The sequence below is a fragment of the Mesoplodon densirostris genome, chromosome 4 (assembly GCF_025265405.1).
Source record: "Mesoplodon densirostris isolate mMesDen1 chromosome 4, mMesDen1 primary haplotype, whole genome shotgun sequence".
NCBI lineage: Eukaryota > Metazoa > Chordata > Mammalia > Artiodactyla > Ziphiidae > Mesoplodon > Mesoplodon densirostris.
Window position 1 is genome coordinate 87176614 of NC_082664.1, and position 21746 is coordinate 87198359.

Sequence of the window (21746 nt, forward strand, 5' to 3'; positions counted from 1 at the left end):
AGGGGGCTTCTCAGGCCACGTACAACTTCCCCACTCCCACCTCTGCCAGCGTCTAGGCCAGGTTTCTCTGTGGCTGCTGACACAATCCCGGGGCAAACCTCCTGCGGGTTCTGGCCTTGCTCGGGGACAACAGAGGAAACGGTGGGGAGCGGGATGCTCTGGCCTCTGGCCTCACAGTGCTTCTGGGAGAGAAAGGCGGCAGGTGGGCCAGCCTCCTAGAAGCAAATGGGGGCTTCTAGGTCCGGAGTTGACCCTGAGAACCGCTGGCAGACCCTCGGACGGCCCCTTGCTGGGACCTGCCTCCAGGTACCCAGCTGAAGAGGAGAGGCGGGGGAGGCGGGAGACGCACTGGCTCCCTGGCTGCATCAGCAGTTCCACTGCTTACCTTCTCCCACATCTGCTGAGTGAGGTCATCCAGCTTTTGGGACAACATGTGTATCTCCAGGGCCCCTTCAAGCTGCCACTGGTAGCAGAGCAGGTTGCCATGGAAACCGTTGCACCTGATGGAGAGGGTGTAAGGCTGAGTCTGAGGTGACCCTCCAGCTCCCTCTCCCAGCCCCACTGCTTCCGGCTCTGAGACTGGCCTGTTGTTGAGCTGTTGTCACCGCTGGCAGGTGGTCTTGAGTTGCTCAGGGTCCTGGTTCTTGAACTGCAGGGACAAGTCATTGATGCTCCTGATGTGTGCATCACCCACCATGTCCTGTGGAGGTGCAGGCGGAGGGCATCTGTGGCACCTGCTCCGAGCCCCTTCTTTGCACTGCATCAACACTTGGAGAGTGTGCTCGGGCCTGAGGGAGCTCGAGGGACTGCACGTTTGGGGAGTGGAGGCAGCTGCTTCCTCTGCCGTGGCCATCCCATCCCATGCCAGGTGCACTGAGCAAGATGCACCTGGGGTCTGTAGCCCAGGGTCATCTCTAAGGCTAGGAAATCTGCTCCCCAGGTCGGGACCACGCAGGAGCAGGAGGGCAGGCATGCACTGATGAACAGAAGCTTTTAAAGTTAAAATGCAGCTTCTCAGGATAAGAAAAGCAAAGTAAGGGGTTGAATGAAATGGTGAGTGCCAGCCTCCTTAGGTTTGGGTGTCCCTGTCCCTGGGAGTCACTGGGCTGAGGCTGCCACTGCTTAGACACTGGGTGGGGTTCGTGGCTACACGGGGCTGGGGACCCTGACAGTGGATGGACTGCAGGTGTCCTGCCCCAGTAAAAGCGCCTTGCACTGGTCTACATTTCCAAAGCGCTTCCCAATAGGTGTCTCATAGGTGCGCAGGGAAGGGGGTTTCTCTCTTTTATAGGAGCTGGAGCAGAGATCAGAGACTAACCTGGTGAATTTATGGCAGAGCCAGGACTCAAACCCAGCTCCTCAAGTCTATCTAACACTCTTTCTCCTACAGCATCTGGCACAGTGGCTGTGAAATTCCACCGTTAGTAAAGGCCATCTTAGATTGGAGCACTGCAGCCTTTTAAAAAAGTCATATACTTACTTCAGGGGGTGAGGTTAGCATGTCTGGGCTCTTAATACATGATTGTGAATGCACTTGGTCAATTTCTTTCCTCTATACCGCATAAGGGAAATTGATTTTGGTGTGTGTATGAGTAGGGGCTGGGGAGGAGATGCTGAATGAGACTTCTGAGCAACTGCAGTTTATTGATTATCTACTACACCCAGGCGTACATGCATCCTTTTTTTTAAACTTTGAAATAATCATAGATGCACAGGAAATTGCACAAGTATATAATGAAGGCCCATGTACCCTTCCCCCAGCTTCCCCTGATGGTAACATCTTACATAACTATAGTGCAATATGAAAACCAGGACATTGACTTTGGTATAATTGTTAACTAGACTACAGACTTTATTCAGAGTTCAGCAGCTTTTACATGCATGCACCTGTGTGTGTGTGGGAAGGTATAGCTCTAGGCAGTTTTATCACATGTATAGATTCCTGTAACCACCAACATACATATATGCTCTCTTACCTATGAGATAAGCGGTATCCCCATTTTAAAGATGAAGAAACTAAGGCTTGGTGAGGTGAGGGAGTCTGCCTAAGCGAGTCAGGTCTTAAGCGCGGAGCTGACATGAGGGCCCACATCTGGCTCCACAGCCCATGCACGGTCACTGCTTCCTGATGTGGGATGCACTGGCAGGGTCCCCTTACCCCGGCCCAGACTCCTCGGAGCTTACGGAGCCGCTTGTGGAGCTGCAGGCAGTGCTCAAGGTCCTGGCCCCGGAGAGCCACCCCTACTTCAGCTTCTCCCAGTGCCTGCAGCCTCTGGGAGACCTCTCCCACTGGAGGGTGGCTCTGTGCGAGGAGAGCCTCGCCCTCCTGGGGAGAGAGGGGACACCAGGAGATGGTGCCTGTCGCTCTCTCTCCTGCTTTTTCTCCATCACAGGCTCCCCCTGCCTCAGACCTTTCCCCTTGGTCATCCTGGCGTCCTCACTTTGGGGCAGGGTGGGGCTGAGGGCCTGGCTGTTACCTTGGCAACAGAGGTTATGATCTCCTCATGGGCCTGGACCTCAGCCTCGAAGGCCTGGTGTTTCTGCACGTGCCTCAACTTATCTTTCAGGTCCCCAGGAGGGACTGGTTCTTTCAGCTGCTGGAGTCACTCCTGGATCCTGGTGGGGGAGGGATATGAATCTCATGATGCTGATGCTGCTTCGGTCCACAGAGACGTCCCACAGGCCTGCCCTCAGCTGTGCCCAGGTAGCTGGCTGCTGGCCCAAGGGTGGGGCTGGGCAGTGCCTGGTAAATAAGATCCAATGGTCTGAGCCCAGGAAGACAGCCCCAGGCCCAGATGGCCCCTCAGCCACACGAAGGGGCTGGCCAGGGAGCTTGGGTGGGACCTCATTTTGGAGGTGAGGCTCGCCTGCCCTGGATCCCTGGACTTCTCTGCCTCTCTTTGCCCCGGCTTTGTGAGAGCTTAGGAAGCAGCGGGGTCTCCACATACAGGGTCTTCAAATCAAATGTCTGGGCTCCAGCATGGCCTCCGGGAAAGCCATTTAACTCTCCAAACTTTAGTATCCTCCTCACAGGGCTGTGGTGAGGCCTGAACGAGCCCGTGAAGGTGGACGTCATCTGTAAACTGGAAAATGTGGCCCACGTGGAAGGTACTGGGCTGGAGAGGCCCTCTGACCTGGATGGCGGCCCTGATGAAGCCAGTCATCAGCAGGGAGGCATGCAGGGTGTGTCTCCGGCTCTCGTCAGCTCCTCCACCCGAGCCCGGCGCTCCAGCACGCTGTGGGGCAGGTCCTGCGCCCTGGGACCCCCGAGCATCTTCACCTGCTCACACAGAGCCGCCTCTGGTGGGCGGGGTGGGACTGGGGGGAACTCGGCTCTCGGTTCCTCATTCGGGGAGGCTGGAGCAGGGGCTGGCCCACAGGGCCAAGGCTGGCCGGTCCTCCCAGCAAGCCAGAACCAGCCCCCAGCTCTCCCCGCACTGCCCCCACTCTGCTCCCCTGTGACTACCTGATCTGGAGCCATGTGGCCCCTGTGTCCCTGCAGTGTGGCCCACCCCATCCCAGGCCCTCCCAAGCCACATGTCCTACTCTGCTCAGTCAGCCCCAGCCAGGTGCCCCTAGCCCCCCAGGCCACCCCCAAACATCAGCATTACCTGTGGGTACACACTGAGCACCCACGTCCCCCACTGAGAACTCTCCAAGTTCCCAGACTCCGACCACCCCACCTTGACCACGCCCAGGATCCCCCAAACCCATTACCTTCTCGTCCTGGGCAGTCAGCACCTTCTGGAATGTCTCATGCTTGCGAATCAACTGCTCAACCTGTTGCACGGAGCTCCCCAGGGCACTGGTTCTCCGGAAGACCTGGCTCAGCCCACGGAAAAGTCAGAGAGGCCATAAGGCACTGTCCAGACAGCCAGCCCCCGACCCCCATTTGCAGCTGTCTGGGTCGAGGCAGTGCACAGCCTCTGGGTTCCACATTGGGGAAAGGGCCAGAGCCCCAGGAGGCAAGAGAGCCGGTGGGGGAGAGGCCAGAGGGGAGAAGAGGGCGTGCTGGGAGGCTATGGGGTGAGGGCACCTGCCTCCCGGGCCGTGAGGGTCTCGCCCAGGCGGCCGCACTTTCTGAGGAAGAGCTGCCCCCGGTGCATGGCCTGCAGCCTCTCCTGTTTCTGCTCCCAGGCCTGGAACACCTGCTGCTGCTTGTCCCGCAGGACTTGCAGCCTTTCCTGGACCTGGGCATGAGCATGTGGAGAGCCTGCACTGGGGAGAGCCGCGTGGACCAGATGGAAGCGGGTCCCAAGGGAAGCCTCGGAGGAGAGGCTGGCGTGGCGCACTGGGGTAGGGGCCCAGTGATCAGGCACAGGCTCAGACGGGGTAGGCTTGGGGGGGCACCAGGAAAGGGGGGCCCACCTCCTTGATGGAGGTCCCTGCAGCCAAAAGTGCCCGCTGGCCCACCCGGGCACCCTGCTGGCGCAGCTCCTCCTGGGCCTCCGGCACTGCCCGAAGCTACTGGTGGGCGCTGAGCTTCAGCAGGCCACTGCCGGGCTCCTGGGAGATCTCCTCCACCTGCAGCTCCTGTCACACACAGGTGCCCAGGAGGTGCAGTCCCGCACCTGGATCCCAAGGAGAAGGAGGAAGGGAGTTGGGTGAGGGCTGGGCTGGGCGGCAGAGAACCAGCCTCTGAGGCACAACCGCAGCCTGCCTGGATCCACTCACACACTGAAGCGGCCCCGAGCTGTCCCAGCTCAGAGCCCAGGTGAGGTTCACGAGGCCTGTGGTCACCTCGTTGCTCCGCTGTTGTCCAACCCAATCCCCCCAGGGCTACTAAACTTCCACAGGCGCCAGACCAGCCTCCTCCTTGCCCTGCCCATGACTTCTCTCCACCCTAGGCTTCCCCTTGCCCCTCTTGCTTAGAAGTTCTTCTCCTTCCTTCCATCCCTTCCAAGCTCACGTGTTCATCGGGGGCCAAGGCTCTCTTTGCCTTGTGAAGCCTCCCCTGCCCCCCTGCCCCCCTGCCATCTCACTGCGTGCCTTGTCCTCTGAATCTCCAGTTTAATACTTACAAACACTCTTCTGTTGATTTGTGTACAAACACATGTTAGAGCTGGAGCGGCCTTGGATCCTTGTCCCAACACCTCATTGCACAGATGAAGAAGGGTAAATGGCACATCGTGTGTGAGGGAGTTTTGTAACCTCCAGACGCTCACACACAGAGGGTAACAAGCTAGGGGTAAGTGCCTTGCTCGAGCCCACGCTGCTAGAAAGTGGCAGAGTTGGGTCTCTAAACTCAAGCCTTTTTGCTGTGTCATAGTTTGGGTCTCCCTGTCTATCAGGCACCGGGATAAGGGGACTCCTAGGACACCCATAGCCAGGGCCCACTGTCCCAATCTGACTCTCTGGGGTATTAGGCTCATCCCCCGCAGCTAGATAGTCTCCCTGACGGCAGTGATTCCATCTTTCACAGGCTCTATATCACCTTCTCTCCCCACTCACAGCTCCTAGCAGAGAGCTAAACACAGATGTTAAAAAGATGCCGGCTGATCCAGAGGTCACTGTCTAGGACATTCAGATCTCCAGTTCTGGGCTTTCCTGGGCTGTTTCTCCTCCTGAGCTCTGGCTGGGACCCCTGCCTCCTAACTGCACTCTCACTCACCTGGGCTGGTGTTGACCCAAACGTAAGGAGTCACCGCTGCGTCCCCCGCGCTCAGCCCTCTGCCTGGCCAGACGGACACCCGCACATGCCCAGTGCTCTTCCTCCTCGTGTCCCACTCGTCTTCCCTCCAGGGTTGGAGGGTCTCATTAGTGCACGCGCACTCATGGTACAACACACACACACACACACACACACACACACACAGAGCCCGGGGAGGGAAGAGCCTTCACCGCTGCACGGAAGCGGACCAGGAGCCATGCCCGCTCCAGCTGGGCCTGGCGCTGCTCCACGTGCAGCTTCAGGGCCTCCCAAGCTTTCAGCAGGGCCCGCTGCCTCTGCTGCACCGCTTGGGCCTGAGGCCCGGGCCCCAGCTTCTGCACCGTTCCTCCAGTCCTGCAGCTCCTGTAGCTGGGGGAAGGGTAGTGATAGGGAGGGAAGGGTCGCGTCCTCCTAGAGGCTGAAGGGCCTGCCTATCCCACGGATCCCTCCTAGGGTCCTGCCCTCCATGCACTATGGGCCTGACTGGTGGCCCCGAGAGCAGGGGAAAAGCTAGAGAGAAGATGGGCAGGCCTGAGGGGGCCTGCGGGGGAGAGGCAGCCAGACCTGGGTTCACCTGCCGCTCAGTGCCCACGAGTTCACGCTCCAGCCCCTCGTGTCTCCTCAGCTGGGCCCCCAGCCCACACAGATCCCGGGCCACACCACAGGGGAGGCTTGTGGCTTTCTCCCGAGGAAAGGAGATGGCCAAGGGGATCAGGACTGGAGGGTGGGGCGCTGATCCACTTCTAGAAAGAACCCCCTTCCTCCTCCTGGGCTCACACCTGGACCTGGGTGAGGGCTTCCAACAGATCTCTGTGAACTTTGAGGGTGATCTCAGCATCTCAGAGCAGGTGGCCGCAGGCCTGGGTCAGCGCCCACAGCTCCAACCAGGCAGCCCTGCGCACCGGCGTGCGGGAGATGGGCAGCAGATTAGCTATTCACCTAGCACCTCGTTCCGCCCCCTTTGCTAGGCTGGTCAGCCCTCCTGCTCTCTGGGCTGCATCCAGGACTGGCCCAAATCTCCCCTTCTTAACCCCCTCTCCTGTCTGGCCCTGGCTCTGGAGCCTCTCCTTCTAGCTTTGCTTTGAGTTCAGTCCTTTGCTGTTGTCACGCTCAGCACTTAACTGATTCCTGTGTTCTTTGATACTCCTTACATCTTGTGCCTTTGAGTCTCAGTAAGTCAATCAGATTATAATCGTTCCTCTCCATTCCTCATTTACTCAGTAAACTCTCCCTGAGCTTCTAAGGCTGGGTCAGGCTTCGCACTAGGGGTTATGAACGAGGATGACCTTGCCTCAAAGCTCACAGATTGGGGGAGGATCCAAACCAGCCAGTGGGCAGCTAGGCAGTGTTCCCACAGCCCCTCCTCCAAGTCCTGGGAGCCAGAGGTTTGGAAAAGTGCCCCTGGGGGTCTGGGCAGGACTCTCTGACCTGCACCCCTGGCAGGCTCGGCTTCCCTGGAAGCATCCCCCTTTCCCGACACCTCAGGTGCAGACAGAGCCAGTGTGGCCCCGGGAGCACGTGCCCTCTAACAATCCAGGACCTGCCTGCCCAGCACCCTCCCCCAAACCCATGCCCTGGGTCCGCTGGGCACTCACTGCAGATCCTGCTGCATCTGACGGGCCTTGAGGAGCAACACTGTGCCCACATTCTAGCAGGCTCTCTGCCAGCTGCTGGCAGGTTGCCACCCATTGGCCCCCCATCTCTACTTGGTGCTGAAACTTTGCAAACTTGGTGCAGAAGCACTGAGGGGAGAGGGGAGTAGGTGACAGAGTGGCCCCTAGCTGGCGAGACAGCAAGCAGCCTGGGGAGTGAGGCACCTCAGTGACATCTGGACCATGGGGGGTTGGATGGCCGCAGGGCCTGCCCACTCTACCCAGAGGGCCTGTCCTCAGCCAGGGCTCATGACCCAGGGCCCCCTTCTCCACACAGCCCAGCCAGCCCCCTGCCCCCAGCGTCCTGCCTTGGGGCTTCCTCCCTACCCCTGGCCTCTTCTCACCAGAACGACCTCCTCCTCAAGGCTCTCTCCTCCTCTGACTGCCTGCTTCTGGCTGGCCAGCCAGCCCTGCAGGTCCTTGGCCTCCCTCATGAACTCGTGCATCTTCAGGGTCCCCTCCAGCTCCCAGTCCCTGTGGGGATAGCCTGTGGTTCCCCAGAAGTTAGCTGCCCACCCCCCTGGGGACAGCTGGCCCAGCCAAAACAGGTGACCTGAAGGAGGAGGTTATTCATGGTCTCTGCCCAAGCTTGAGGCTCTGGATTCAGGGAGAAGTAAACATAAGAAGGCCAGGATAGGGCAGGTGAGGGTGTGGATGTGGGGAAGAGATGGGGAGCTAGGAGCTGGGGGTCCAAGTTTCTGCCCAGTGGGCCCTCACTGAGGAATTTACAGAAAGAGGGGAGCAACACACAGCAAGGAGCCATCTGCCATCTCTGTGGGCCTGGGGTCACGGGCTCCTTCCAACTCGGGGTTATGGTATGGATACAGCCAACCGTGGCTAGGTCCCCTAAACCTGGGGAGGGGTACAGCGCCCCTTACCGTGTGGCTGCCAACTCCTGCAGTGCCCGCAGCCCCTCCCGGAGCCTCTCCTGCACCACGCCCAGCTGCATAGGGGCCTCGGGGCCAGTGAGGGTTTGGGTTCTCTGGTCAAGCTCCTCCATGGAGCTCCAATAAGAGGCAGTTCCTGTTGCAGGGCCTGCCAGCACGCAAGGCTCAGACTGGGTGACTCATTCATCTATTCATCTACCCACCCTCCTGTCCGTTCACCCATTGATCGCACACCCATCCTTCTCCTCCTCTACTCATCCACCCACCCCAACCCATCCACTCACTCATGCACCCATCATCAACCTACCTTACAGTGATGGGGTTCCTTACTGTTCCATGAAAGTGAAGACACAGTCTGTGCCCACAGAGGGCTCACTATTTAGCAAGGAAGGGTGAATGATGGGTCATCTGGGCCAAGGAAGAGAGGCCACAGGGGGCATGGTACTGACCTCAGCATCGCAGTATAAAGAAGGGATGGAGGGGCTTCCCTGGTGGTGCAGTGGTTGAGAATCTGCCTGCTAATGCAGGGGACATGGGTTCGAGTCCTGGTCTGGGAGGATCCTACATGCCACGGAGCAACTAGGCCCGTGAGCCACAACTATTGAGCCTACACGTCTGGAGTCTGTGCTCTGCAACAAGAGAGGCCACGATAGTGAGAGGCCCGCGCACCGCGATGAAGAGTGGTCCCCGCTTGCCACAACTAGAGAAAGCCCTCGCACAGAAACGAAGACGCAACACAGCAAAAATAAATAAATTAATTAATAAAAACCTATCCATTGGAGGAACACAAAACAGTTTTTAAAAAAAAAAAAAGGATGGAGTTAAGCAAGCTGCCCAGGATGCCTGGGACGCTGAAGTTCCATGAGGCCATGGCTACACGCACGCCCCTTAGGAAAGGCTCCCTGGAAGTCCTCAGTCAGGACCCTGAAACACTGACCACTAGGGCTGTGTAGACAAAACGTCCAGACAGCAGGACACTTCAGTGACGAGAGGAACCAGGATTGCTGTGGGGCTCAGGGCTTGTGGTTCTGAGAAACAGATTGCAGGAAGGAGGAGGGGGCTCCAGGCCTCCCTGGCTTTTATGAGGTAGGTTTCAGGCACGGTGTTTGGTTAACTCAAAGCATGGTATTCAACGTGTGGGAGGAAGAAGGCTGTGGAAGACGTGGGGAGGGCTGGAACAGGTGACCCCCCCAAGAGAGGAGGAAAGTGCCAGGGGGAGGAGAAGAAGCAAGAAGAGAAGGCAGAGAAATCCTGAGGCCACAGCAGTGTGGACCGCTACAGAGATGAAAGAAGGCGGATGGGCTCTTCGAAGGGGTGGTGTCTGAATAAGGGGTGGGGAACTGGGGGTGAGCAGGGGGCCCTGCAGGATTTGGGTGGGGGTGGGGAAGGGGCTGGACAGTCTTCAGGAAGAAAGAGCAGGGCTCTGTGCCTCCGAGAAGCAGGATGTGCCCTTTGGGCGTGTGACAGACCCCTTCCTCATGGCCCATCACCACCCCCGTCCAGACCATGTAGGGGATGCTCAGGACACATTACCTGGTGCTTCCTGATGAGCCTGACCGTGGCTGTCTCGTCCCCGCCACAGTCCTGACTGCTCACCAGAGGCCACTTCTCCTCCACCCAGTCCTCCAGCTCTGATACGTCCAGGAAATACTGTCAAGAATGGTGCCAACTCACCGTGACGATCTCAGATGGGACCCTCCATCACCCCTTGGGGACATCACACCACTGCTCTCCAGCAGGCAGCAAAAAGAGGCTTCTTTGCCGATGGGGACCCAGCAGCTCCGGGCCCAGAGTTCTCACCACTGATCCAGCTCCCTGAGAGTCCCAGGTCCCGCAGACCTCACTCGCAGAGGCTGCCCGACTTTGGCTACTTCCCCTGACCCCATGCCCTCTGCATCCTACCGCGCCTCACAGGCCTGCTCCAGCTCCGCCCAGCGGCCTTCCAGCTTCTGGCATTGCTCCACGATGTGCTGGGCCTGGGGGCGCCCTGAGGCTGCAAGGCTGCGGCCGGAACCCAGCACCCGTCGCACCTGTCCCTGGTGGTCTTTCACCTCTGCGTGGAGCTCCTGCTACAGAACAGCATGAGGGGCTGTCGAATCTGGGCTTCCCTTAGCCATGGGGTGCCCAGAACAGAGCCGTGGATGCAGCTCCAGGGCTCAGTCATGGCAAAACTTGCTGGCAGAGAAGGGCTGGGGGCAATCAGGCACTGCTGAGTAGCGGTGGAGGGCGCCTAGGGTCTGGGAATGGGACATCACGGATCCTGGGAGAGAATGAGGACCATTACCTGTGCTTGCGGAGAAGACTGTGGGCACCATCCAAGTATTTACCGGAGCCAGCGCTGGGTGCAGGCGTATGCGCTGCCACCCATGTGAGCTCCATGTCGCCCAGGTGGAGGAACTGGTACAGCTCAACGGAGGCCTGCAGCTGCAGTCGCCGGGCGGCCAGACGTCCCTGAAGGGACTCAAACCTGGGTGGAGGGAGCAGATGGGGGATGCTGGGGACAGGTGAGGGGTCACACGCAGTCCTTTTCTTGGCCCAGCCAGGGACCCATGAAGAAAGAGATGGGGGTTGGGGAAGCCTCATCTGATGATGGGGAGGCAGCTGGAGAGGGCCGAGACCCCAGCTGAGACAGGCTGGGACCTGGGACCCTTTGCTGCAGTGCTGGCACCTGGACAAACGTCTCCTTGTGCAAAGGAATACAGAGAAACTATAAGGGACTAAAAATAACTGCGTGCATGTCCCGTTGGGGCAAATTCTGGACAGAAGGTATAAAAAGACCAAAAAAGCCCAACTGCCACTTCTGAAGAGCCAGAACAAGAGCAAAAACAGGGTGTCGGGACAGAAGCAGGGTACTGCTCATGCCCTTTGCACTTACCACCACCAGAGCGGGGGGCAAAACACCTAAGCCACCCCTCCAGCCCGACGCCTGGACACACCCCTACCCTCACCCCATATAAGGAACAAGCTCGAGCAGGCAAACAAGGGAACTTGTTGCTTGTTCTCGCTCCCCCCTGCTGCAGCAGGGGCCCCAATAAAGCCTTGCCTGAGTTCCTCGTCTGGCCTCTAGTCAATTTCTATTGACGGGAATGACTCTACTCATAAGGGAAGGAGGCTTGGACAACCTCAGGGCCTGTAGGTGCCACCCTGCTGGGCTCCCTGGGTGAAACCACCCTCAGGTTCACATGGTGGCAATTACACACAATGGAGTGGAGACGGAGCGAGCAGGCGAGTACCTCTGGAGGTACTTTTGAGTCTCCTCCACGATGGTCTGGGTATTGACCACCTGGTGGGCCTGGGGAACGAGGGCAGCCATCTTGCCGGCCAGTGCCTGGCTCTCGGCCTCCAGCTGACGGTGCTGTCTCTGCAGCCCCCGGCTTGAGCCCAGGTCCTGCCCCATTTCTGCACTCTGCAGGGCCCCCTCTAGCTGCTCCACCTTCTCCTTGGCTTCCTGGGGAGGGAGGCCGGGCGCTGCATTAGGCTCTCCACATACAGGCCGGCAAGTGGCCCTTCTTGGGCTCTAAGGCTGCAGTGCACACCAAATTCACCAACGGCCTTCTGGGGACCTCTCCCACTCCTAACCCGCACCTTCTCCCAGAGCTTCATGAACAGCCCCATCCCCTCACACTTCTTCCTCTCCGGGGGACTCAAGTTGTGCCGAGCATGCATGGGTACACAGGAGGCAATCCTGGATTGGCCAGTGGTGGGTAAAGCCAGGGTCAACGGGCCGTAGGCCAGAGGTCTCCAAAGACTGCAGGACTTCCCAAGGCCGCTCCAGAGTCAGCAGAACACCCCGACTCCTCCCCTCTCCTTCCCGTCCTGGCTGTTCCCAGCCCAGCCCAGCTTCGGTCTCCCTCCTGTGTCCCGTCCCTCTCTTCAGCCAACCTGCAGCAGCCCCAGGAGCTGGTCCTGCTGCCGAGTCCACCGGAGCTGCTTCCCATGCTCTGCCATTTGGCGGTTCAACTCATCCCACTTGCTGCTCAGGCCCTGAAGCCCGGCCTGCACGTCCTCCTGGGCATGGGGCCTGCTGCTCAACAGCTCTCTCCCAACCTGCAGTGGACACAAAGGCCCGGGGCGTCTTGTTGAGCTGCTGGTACCAGGAGGGGCGGTGGCGGGCTGGGCCCAGGGGGCAGCAGTGGTGGTGGCTGGCTGCGAGCTGCATGCCACACGCCACAAGGGCTCGAGCTGTCTGCGTAGCCCTAAATCTGTGGGCAGAGGTGGGAAGGCTTTCCTCTGACGCCTGCGAACAGTGTGGGATGAGCAGGCACCAGATGGCTGGTGAGAGGGCTTTGTTCAGGCAGAGGCGGCAGGCTGCCTCTTAGACCCAAGGGGAAGGGGTGACAGAAGTGTTCTGGGCTAGTTTGGGTGCCAAGACGAGGGGGTGCCTGCTGAGTGAAGGGGGAAACTGGGGGATCCTAATTCCACGGAGACTGAGGTTGATTCTTCCTTCAGTGACTGTGCTCCATGCAAACGTGCTATGCAGTGGAAACGTGAAGCTGAGCAGGCCCTGCACCCTCTGTCCAGTGTCCCGCACCTGCTGCAGGCCCTCCACGTGCCCCTGGGTGGACACCAGCTCACGCTCAGCTGTTTTGTGCCACCTGAGTTTCTGCAGGATGTTGTCAGGCTCTTGGGATGGCTCGTCCGCCAGCATCCGCCACTTCTCCTCCATCCACAGCATCACCTCTGCCACGTCCTGCTTCCATTCCTGCCCAGGAACCAGGGGAGAGTGGGTATCACAGAGTGGGGGTGAGGGCTGGTATGAGGACCTCTAGGGAAAGGGGTCTTAGGGCACCCCGAGGGGAAGAGCAGGATGCAGAGACAATCCCAGGGTGCAGGAGAGGTGGGACCTGGGGTTACCGCTCCCAAGAATGGACAGGGAAACCAAGATGGGGAGAAAGATGTCTCAGGGAAAACAGCAGAAAGAGGCCTGGAGAATCAGGGTCTGGCTTCACGGTGCCCTGTGCCCAGATAGGAGAAGCATCTGGCCGCGTCCCCACTGCTCCAGCCGCATCAAATCATGGACGGTCCTCTGTCTCCAAACAGGCTTAATCTCCGGGAGGCCTGTGAAATAGCCCGGCTCTGAGACCCCGTCGTGGGCAGAACAAATGTCTGACAGAGTCAAGATCTGCAGCTGGAGCCCATGGCCCATGCAAGAGCCTGGAGTGTGGCCAGAGGCCATGAGGACAGGGAGCAGCCGGCTGAGGGAGGGTGAGGGGGTTATTCAAGAGGCCAAGGCTTTGGGCCCAGCCCTGCCTTTGAGCAGTGCGGCCTGAGCCTCAGTTTTCCTCATCTGGAAAAATTGGAGCCATAATGCCTATCTCACAAGGGATGCTTGGAGGTCAATGACATAACGTGTGGGAAAGTGTTTTGTAAACTAGAGTGCTCCAAATAGCACACAGCTGTTAGTGCAGCAGTGGACTCTTAAGCATCCCTCCCAGGGAGGCCTCATGCACCTGGGCCGGCCCCTCCCCTGGAGCTGGAGGGAAGCCAGCAGCTGCCGAACCCAGGCCGCGCTCTCCTGGAGCCTGGTCCACTATGCCTGGACGCGCGGCAGCTGCTCTCGGACCCGGGAGGGCAGGCAGAGTGGGGGAGGATATGGGGAGGCTCCACTCTGCCTGAGGCTCACCCCGAAGGTCGGACACGCCACAGCCCAGGGTGCACCCCACTATCCCCCCACTCCCTGTGTACTCTCCAAGGCTCAGGCAACGGTCTGTGCAGGCTGAGAAAGAAACCTGGACTCTGCAGGTGCTGCCCAGTCAGGCCCAGGCTCACTTGTGTTGGCTCTGAGCCAGCTTCTTGCCACGTGCCCACAGATCCTCTGCTCGAGGGCCCAGGGCATCCAGGAGCCGCTCAAACTCCTGGTGCCGCTGCAGCAGGCTCTGGGCCTCCCCCACGTCCTCCTGGAGATGCAGAGACTGGGGTCATGCCGGGAGGATGGGGGTCAGCACCATCTCACCCAGCGCTGACCCAGTGGCCTCCCACCCAGCCTGGCTTCTAAGCTCCTACTTCCTGGGGTAGGAGCATCCCAGCTGCACACCCCGAGCTCCATACCGCGAGGCTGTCCAGCTGTAGGAAGGTCTCGTGGTTGTCACAGGTGGCAGTGAAAACATCCGCTTCTCGACCAAACCTCTGCAACTTCAACCCCTCCTGCAGCCGCTGCTGTCTTTGCTCCCAGGCGGCCTTCAACTCCCTGCCTTGCTGGCCCAGGAGCCTCAGGGTACTGGCTGCCCCTCGGGAGTCTGGGGAGTCCAAGGCTGCCATGGGCTGGCCCCGAGCCTCCAGCTGCTGCAGCCAGTCCAGGACGACAGACAGAGGGTGAAACCCCGTCTGCTCCCCTTGGCAACCTTCCTCCCCTCTCACCTCCACAGATCATTCATCTTGGAGCTCTGATGTAAGGGTAACCAGAAGGGGGTCTGAGGCTGGTGAGCCCAGGGGTCCGCTTGTCCTGTGGGACAGCTGTACCCTGGGCCACTAGTGAGACACTGAATGTAACAAGCCCAGCCCAGGACTTGGGACTCACTAGTTCCCGTGCTCCCTGCATGTCACACCTTTGCTCCAGCTGGCCACGCTGATGACGATGCCCAGGCAAGTGGATGTGCTTAGGCAGCACACCCAGAAAAACCACTCAGACTGCCTACATGCCTGACTGGGGCCACCACAAGCCTGGGTGGAGCCTGGAGTGATTAGGAAAGGCACCCACTCCTCTCTGCCGGGTTTGCCCCCAGGCTCACAGCTTGGGAACAGGCGACACCTTTGTGTGAATTAGGAAGAGGCTCCACTTCTCTGAGCTGATGCAGCCCAGAAGCGGGTAGTGGAGTCTAGTGAGCAGGGGATGGGCTGGATTTCAGTGCCCACTTGGCCACCCGTCAGGCTCCTTCACGTGGGGCACAGCCTGCAGACTGTACCCATCCCTGTAGGAGGAGAGGAGGCATCACCATACTAAGGAGGTGGGTGTCTTATTCCCGGGGGGCGGGGGGCTGAGCCATTTCACTCCAGGGGTCCGTGGGGTCTGCGTTACCCAGAATAGGTGGGGAGGCTTGACCACCCTGACAATCTACCAGGCTCACCTGCATGGGGTATGGCCAGGCCTGGACTGGATAGAACGTTCCAGGAAGCTCAGACTCTGCCCTAGATCCCTCCCCAAAGTATGCAAGATGCCTGACCAGTCCTTGGTTAAACCCCTCTTTGTAAACCTGCCTGAAGCACCACTCCCCTGGATGACTGGACACTTCCTGCCTCTCCCTTTCCCGTACCCCGTCCCCACCGGTCGTGACCAGCCTGAAGGGCGCCCCACCCGTGCCCCTGTCCTGACCTCTCCTGCTGCAGGTGAATCTCCTCCAGCAGGTCTTGGTGCTCCGCCAGAAGCCGCTGGGCTGAGGCCACGTCCACCACCTCCTCTTCTTCGCTGTGCAGCTGAGCCTGGACACCGCCTGCCCGCAGCAGCCACCGGCTCCCCTGCAGGAAGCCCTGGAGGGCCTGCGCCTCAGCCTGGGCCCAGGCCCATCAGGTCACTTGCTCCTGCACTTGCTCCAGCGGCCCCTGCGGCGTCTCCACCTGCCCCTGCAGGGACTGGCTCTCTGTGCGGCCCAGCTCCTCGACCCTGTGAGACAGGGCCCACCGCCTAGTCCAGGCCCTGCCCTGGGCCCAGTGCCCGGGCCTGTGCTCCCCAGGGCCAGTCGTGGTGACTCTAAACTGGCCCCTCACCCTCCACCTAGGGGCAGCAAGCACGTGTGGCTCTCCCTTTCACCATGAGCACGTTCTCATACTGTTCCCCAACCTGTGCCCTGCCCTTCGGACAGCACATCCTGCCCGTCCTCCCCACCTCAATATCTGTCCTCTTCCCCATTCCACAACCCTGCTCAGGCCTTCACGGTGCTGAACCCAGGCCGTACTTGCTAGCTGCCCTTTGCCTCTATCCTGCACCAGCATCTTCTGCTGGCTCACTTGCAGGACGCGGTGGCTGTCCTCTAAGTGCCCCGGCTCCAGGGTTTCTAGCTGGAGTATCATGTCTTGTAGCTGGACCCATGTGGTTCCACACTCCTGCAGAAAACTGCACACATGTGTGGTGCATGCCAGCTGTGTTTCCTTCTCTTTCTTTAGGGCCTCCAGCTGCTCCCACCTGGGCAGAGGGAGCAGGGCTGTCTCAGGGATGTCACGTCACAGGGACACCATCCCGTCCATCCTGGGGTCTTGGCTGGAGGCTCGCATGACAGAAGCTTCCAGGCTGGCCATCCCCACGCCCTCTCCTCTCTGCCTCTGACATGTCCAGTCTTTCTTCCTGGCATCTTGGGGGTCAGGTGAGCAGGCACTCAGGCCCGGGCACTGCATCCAGGCTGCCCCCTGCGCCTTGCACTCCTTCCTCATGCTCACCTCCAGCTCAGTTCCTCCCGCTGTCGCTGGATTTTGGGGAAATCACCAGGATATCTCTGCTTCAGCTGCTCAGTGGAGCTGCTAACCTCAGCCCAGAGGCCTCTTCCCACAGCCAGGGCAGTGAGGAATTTCTGGGGGAAAGAGATTCCAGGCCTTGAGGGGACTTTTCTCTTCCCACACTTCCCTTAAGACTAGGAATGACCTCAGATAGGGGCTTCTACAGAGATGTTTGAGCTGCATCCCTCTGGAAGGACAGGGATCTGTGTCCTTAAAGGGCTGGGAGGGCCCTTTAAAAATTCAAGACCAGGCATCCAAATTGGACAGGAAGAACTAAAACTGTCACTATTTGCAGATGACATGATTTTACATATAGAAAATGCTAAAGACTCCACCAAAAACCTCTTAGAACTAATAAATGAATTCAGTAAAGTAGTATACAAAATCAAGATACAGAAATTTGTTGACTTTCTATACACTAATAACGAACTATCAGAAAGAGGAATTAAAACAGTCCCATTTACAATTACAACAAAAAGAATAAAATACCTAGGAATAAATTTAACCAAGGAGGCAAAAGATTTGTACACTGAAAACTATAAGACATTGATGAAAAAAATTGAAGAAGACACAAATAAATGGACAGATATTTTGTGTTCATAGATTGGAAGACTAAAATTTGTATGGAACGACAAAAGATCTCAAATAGCCAAAGCAATCTTGAGAAAGAACAAAGCTGGAGGTATCATGTTACCTTGATTTCAAACTATATTACAAAGGCATAGTAATCAAAACAGTATGGTACTGGCATAAAAACAGACACATAGCTCAATGGGGCAGATAGAGAGCCCAGAAATAAACCCATGCATACTTAATTTTAGACAAAGGAGCCAAGACTATACAATGGCAAAAGGACAGTCTCTTACTAAATGGTGTTGGGAAAATTGGACAGCCACCTGCAAAAGAATGAAACTGCGACATTATCTTACGTTACACACAAAAATTAACACAAAATGGAGTAAAGCCTTGAATGTAAGACCTGAAATCATAAAACTCCTAGTAGAAAACATAGTGGGGTAAGCTCCAAGACATCAGTCAGATGATGATTTTTTGGATTTAACACCAAAAGCAAAGCAACAAAAGCAAAATAAACAAGTGGTACCACATCAAACTAAAAAGCTTCTGCCTAGAAAAGGGAACCATCAACAAAATGAAAAGGCAACCTATGGAATGGGAGAAAATATTTGTGAATCATATATCTGATAAGGGGTTAATATCCAAAATATAAAAAGAACTCAAACAACTCAATTGCAAAAAAGAAAATAATAATAATATAATTTAAAACTGGGCAGAGGCTCTGAATAGACATTTTTCCAAAGAAGACATACAGATGGCCAAGAGCTACATGAAAAGATGCTCAATATCACCATCATAATGGAAATGCAACTTAAAACCACAATGAGATATCACCTCATACCTGTTAGAATAGCTATTATCAAAAAGCCAAGAAATAACAAGTGTTGGCAAGGATGTGGAGAAAAGGGAACACTTGTGCATTGTTGGTGTGAATGTAAATTGGTGCAACCACTATGAAAAATAGTATGGAGCTTCCTCAAAAAATTAAAAATAGAACTACCATATGATCTAGCAATTCCACTTCTGGGTATTTATCTGAAGGAAATGAAAATACTAACTCAAAAATATATATGCACCCCTATCTTCATTGCAGCATTATTTATAATAGCCAAGATTATGGAAACAATCTAAGTGTCCATCAGTGGATGAATGAACAAAGAAAATGTGATACACACACACATGCGTGTGTGCACGCATGCATGCGCGCTTGCACTGGAATACTATTAAGCCATAAAAAAAGAATGAAATCTTGCCATTCAGGACAATATGGATGGACCTTGACAGCATTATGCTAAGTGAAATAAGTCAGATGGAGAAAGACAAATACCATATGATCTTACTTATATGTGGGATCTAAAAAAAAAAAAACAACAGGCTCAGAGATTCAGAGAACACATTGGTGGTTGCCAAAGCGGAGGAGTAACGAATGGGTGAAGGGAGTCAAAAGGTACAAACTTCCGGGCCTCCCTGGTGGCGCAGTGGTTGAGAGTCCGCCTGCCGATGCAGGGGATACGGGTTCGTGCCCCGGTCTGGGAGGATCCCATATGCCGCGGAGCGGCTGGGCCCGTGAGCCATGGCCGCTGGGCCTGCGCATCTGGAGCCTGTGCTCCGCAACGGGAGAGGCCACAACAGTGAGAGGCCCGCATACCGCAAAAAGAAAAAAAAAAAAAAAAAAGGTACAAACTTCCAGTTATAAAATAAAAAGTCATGGGGATGTAATATACAGCATGGCAACTATAGTTAATAATACTATATTGCATATTTGAAAGATGCTAAGAGAATAAGTCTTAAAAGTTCTCATCACTAGAAAAATAATTCTGTAACTATGTACGTATGGTGATGGTTGTTACCTAGATTTTTGTTGTGGGCATTTTGCAATAACATACAAACATCTAATTATTACGTTGTACACCTGAAATAATATAGTGTTGTATGCCAGTTACACCTCAATTTAAAAACACTCAAGGCCAGCTCCCTCCCTCCCTCCTCCCAGAGAGGACCATGGCTAACATGGAGCGCTGAGAGTGGATAAGGGGGAGGCAGAAGCATGGTGGGGAGAGAGCAGGGCAGGAATAAAGAGGGGCAGCAGGGCCAAGCAGCTAAGACCCCCCACCGGCTCCAAGGGGACTGTACCGCATACTTGAGCTGCATGACCTCCAAGTTGGGGCCTGGGGCTGCAGTGTTCGGAACAGCACTGTCTGGTTTGCCAGCCAGGACTGCAGCTCCCCACAGAGGCCATAGAAGCCAAACAGGGCCACCAACCCCTCCAGTCGGGCCCTGCGGTGCTGAGGAGAGGCCGGCCCAGAGGCTGGGGTGAGGGTCAGTGCCCGCCACGGGGCGCTCAGAGCAGGTACCCCATCACCTCCCAACCAGCAGAGCCCAGGGCCAGGGCCAGAAACGGTCCCTGTCCCACAGCTGGGCTCTGTGCCCTCTGTCAGAGGTGGCACAGGGTAGAGGGCCCCAGCAGAATGTGTGCTCTTGTTCTTGTCCTACTCATGTCCTTTGGCTCTTAGGTACAATCCACACTTCTCCCATGGGACCTGACCCCGGTCCTGGGCCCCCTCCTCTCCGGGCTCTCCTCTAGCTGCTCCTGGGCTTCACTGCTGTGCTCCAGGCACCCTGGCCCTCATTTCTGCATTGGGTCTCTTTCCTGCCTTTGCACAGGTCCTGCCTAGAACACTCCTCCATGCCATCTCCCCCTGCCCCCCCCCCCGGCTCACCTGCTCTCAGCTTCTCATTGTTCAAGTCTCTGCCTAAAAGTCCTTCCCTCAGTGACGCCTTCCCTGACTCCCCATCCTGACCTGGGCTCCCCTCTCACGCTCCCATCACACCCGCGTCTGTCTAATGACTTGTTTCACATCTTCTCTGCCATGACGTAAGCTCCCCAAGGTCAGGGAGCAAGTCCAGTCACTGCTCTGTCCCTGGGCTCACGGCTCAGGGTCTAGCCCCCAGTGGGTGCTCTGTGAACGTTTCTTGAACAAGGGGCGTTACCTCTGCCAGGGTCCGCAGGCCCTCATAGTCCTGGCTCAAGTGTTCCTGTGTCTGGAGGATGGTGTTGGGGTCAAAGTCAGGGTCAGGCTCATCTGGGAGGGCCATCTTCTGGGTGCCCTGGGGGCCAGAGTAGCAGGAAACCTCATGTGGGGCCCCTCGGTTTCTTGGGCCTTCTTTCGGAGAGCTCAGGGCAGACACCACCTGTGCGGACAGGACAGAGGGCAGCATGTCCGGAGGGGGCTCCCCGCAAGCAGCAGAAGGCTAGGCTGGGTGGGGCCAGTGGTTGTACCTGGGATTCTTGTTCCATGATGTGGCTGATGGGCACCTGGCCGGGCAGCACCCCCAGTCTTTCAGCTCCCAGGTGTCGGGGCTCATCTGGTGCAGGGGCTGCAGGGTCTCTCCCGGGAGCTGGGTGAAGTGCGTCCCTGTGGGAGCACAGGTTCTGAGGGCTATGCTAGTCCTGCTCCTCTTCTTGACCCAGGAGCTGGCCAGTGGGGATGGGCGGGGGATTATTTATTACTCAGCCCTGTGCCAGCAGCCCTGGGGGCGAGAAGAGGATGAGGGTCAGAGCTTCCTGTTCAGGGCCTTACGATCTTCTCAGGCTTGCAAGCCCACAGACCTAGAGCTGATGGGACACCTCCCGGGACTGTGCACGAATAAGCAGAATGTGCATTGTGTGAAACAAATACTATGGGTGTCTGGGGGGAAAAATGGCCAGAACAGTCTGGGGCTGTTGGGAAAGATTTCATGGACAAGGTGGGCCTCAGTGGGTCTGGCTGGCGGAGTAGGATTTGCAGAGGGGGAGGCAGAGTGGCTCTGGTGGTAGGAGATGGGGCAGAGAGGGGTGGGGAAAGCACAGGCTGGCCCTCCCGATGGGGGTGGACAAGCATCTGGTCTCTGTCCCTCTGTGCCTCTGGCCCTGGGCAAGGGTAGGACACAGCAGTGGCAGCCAGGCTGAAGAAAAGAAATAGGCACAGAGAAAGACTGGAAAGGGGAAGGAAACAAGGGAAGACTGAGAATTTCGAGCAGCTTCACATCTTTCTTTCTGCTGAGCCCCAAATGGCCTCTTCTTAACTTCCTCCTTTTGGTCTTCAGATGCCCCTGAGAGCCACACAGAATAAATTTATGATGCTCTGTTAAGGTTCCTACATGGGGTCTTGGTCTTATACCTCTGTAGATGAAGCTCATCTGGACCAGAGGGCAGGGGTACTGGCTGCCCGGCAGTGCTAAAATTTGGGTCCCATCCTGAGGTCTCCCAGTCGCATCTCCATCAACTCTGCTCTAGCCTTCAGGGGGCTCCCTCTGCATGGAGGAGGGAAGGCTCTGCTTAGCTGCCAAAGTGGTTCCCCACCCCCAGGAGAGGGGGCATTTCTGTATCAACCACCCCCACTGGGCAAAGCAAGGGTCTGGAAATGCCAGAGACTAGGACTAACCTCTCTATCAATGCCAGGGGTGGCTGGGCAGTAGAGGACACAAAAGAAGGATAAGGCACCTCCCATTCATTCAGTTAAACAATTAGCTCAGACTGGAGAAGGAGGCCACACAGAACAGGAGGAAGGCAATACC

General features: G+C 57.0%; 1 protein-coding gene across 1 annotated transcript in view; it reads right to left on the reverse strand.

The window, feature by feature from the left end:
• SPTBN5 (spectrin beta, non-erythrocytic 5) overlaps window positions 1–21746 on the reverse strand; it is a gene marked incomplete at its 3' end in the record, with an annotated part of 44497 nt that overhangs the window by 11371 nt on the left and 11380 nt on the right. The window contains 35 exon segments of the mRNA XM_060096084.1: window positions 386–500; window positions 585–700; window positions 2159–2326; window positions 2478–2617; window positions 2885–2894; window positions 3135–3202; window positions 3205–3300; window positions 3711–3822; window positions 4041–4190; window positions 4369–4544; window positions 4547–4571; window positions 5842–6007; window positions 6009–6019; window positions 6225–6332; window positions 6430–6544; window positions 7246–7271; window positions 7273–7392; window positions 7647–7776; window positions 8181–8316; window positions 8319–8337; window positions 9723–9885; window positions 10092–10257; window positions 10475–10656; window positions 11423–11637; window positions 12072–12236; window positions 12721–12891; window positions 13228–13384; window positions 13959–14086; window positions 14238–14479; window positions 15500–15786; window positions 16063–16305; window positions 16557–16687; window positions 19323–19354; window positions 19357–19474; window positions 20181–20381. Of these exon segments, the coding sequence (XP_059952067.1) occupies window positions 386–500; window positions 585–700; window positions 2159–2326; window positions 2478–2617; window positions 2885–2894; window positions 3135–3202; window positions 3205–3300; window positions 3711–3822; window positions 4041–4190; window positions 4369–4544; window positions 4547–4571; window positions 5842–6007; window positions 6009–6019; window positions 6225–6332; window positions 6430–6544; window positions 7246–7271; window positions 7273–7392; window positions 7647–7776; window positions 8181–8316; window positions 8319–8337; window positions 9723–9885; window positions 10092–10257; window positions 10475–10656; window positions 11423–11637; window positions 12072–12236; window positions 12721–12891; window positions 13228–13384; window positions 13959–14086; window positions 14238–14479; window positions 15500–15786; window positions 16063–16305; window positions 16557–16687; window positions 19323–19354; window positions 19357–19474; window positions 20181–20381 (4608 nt within the window).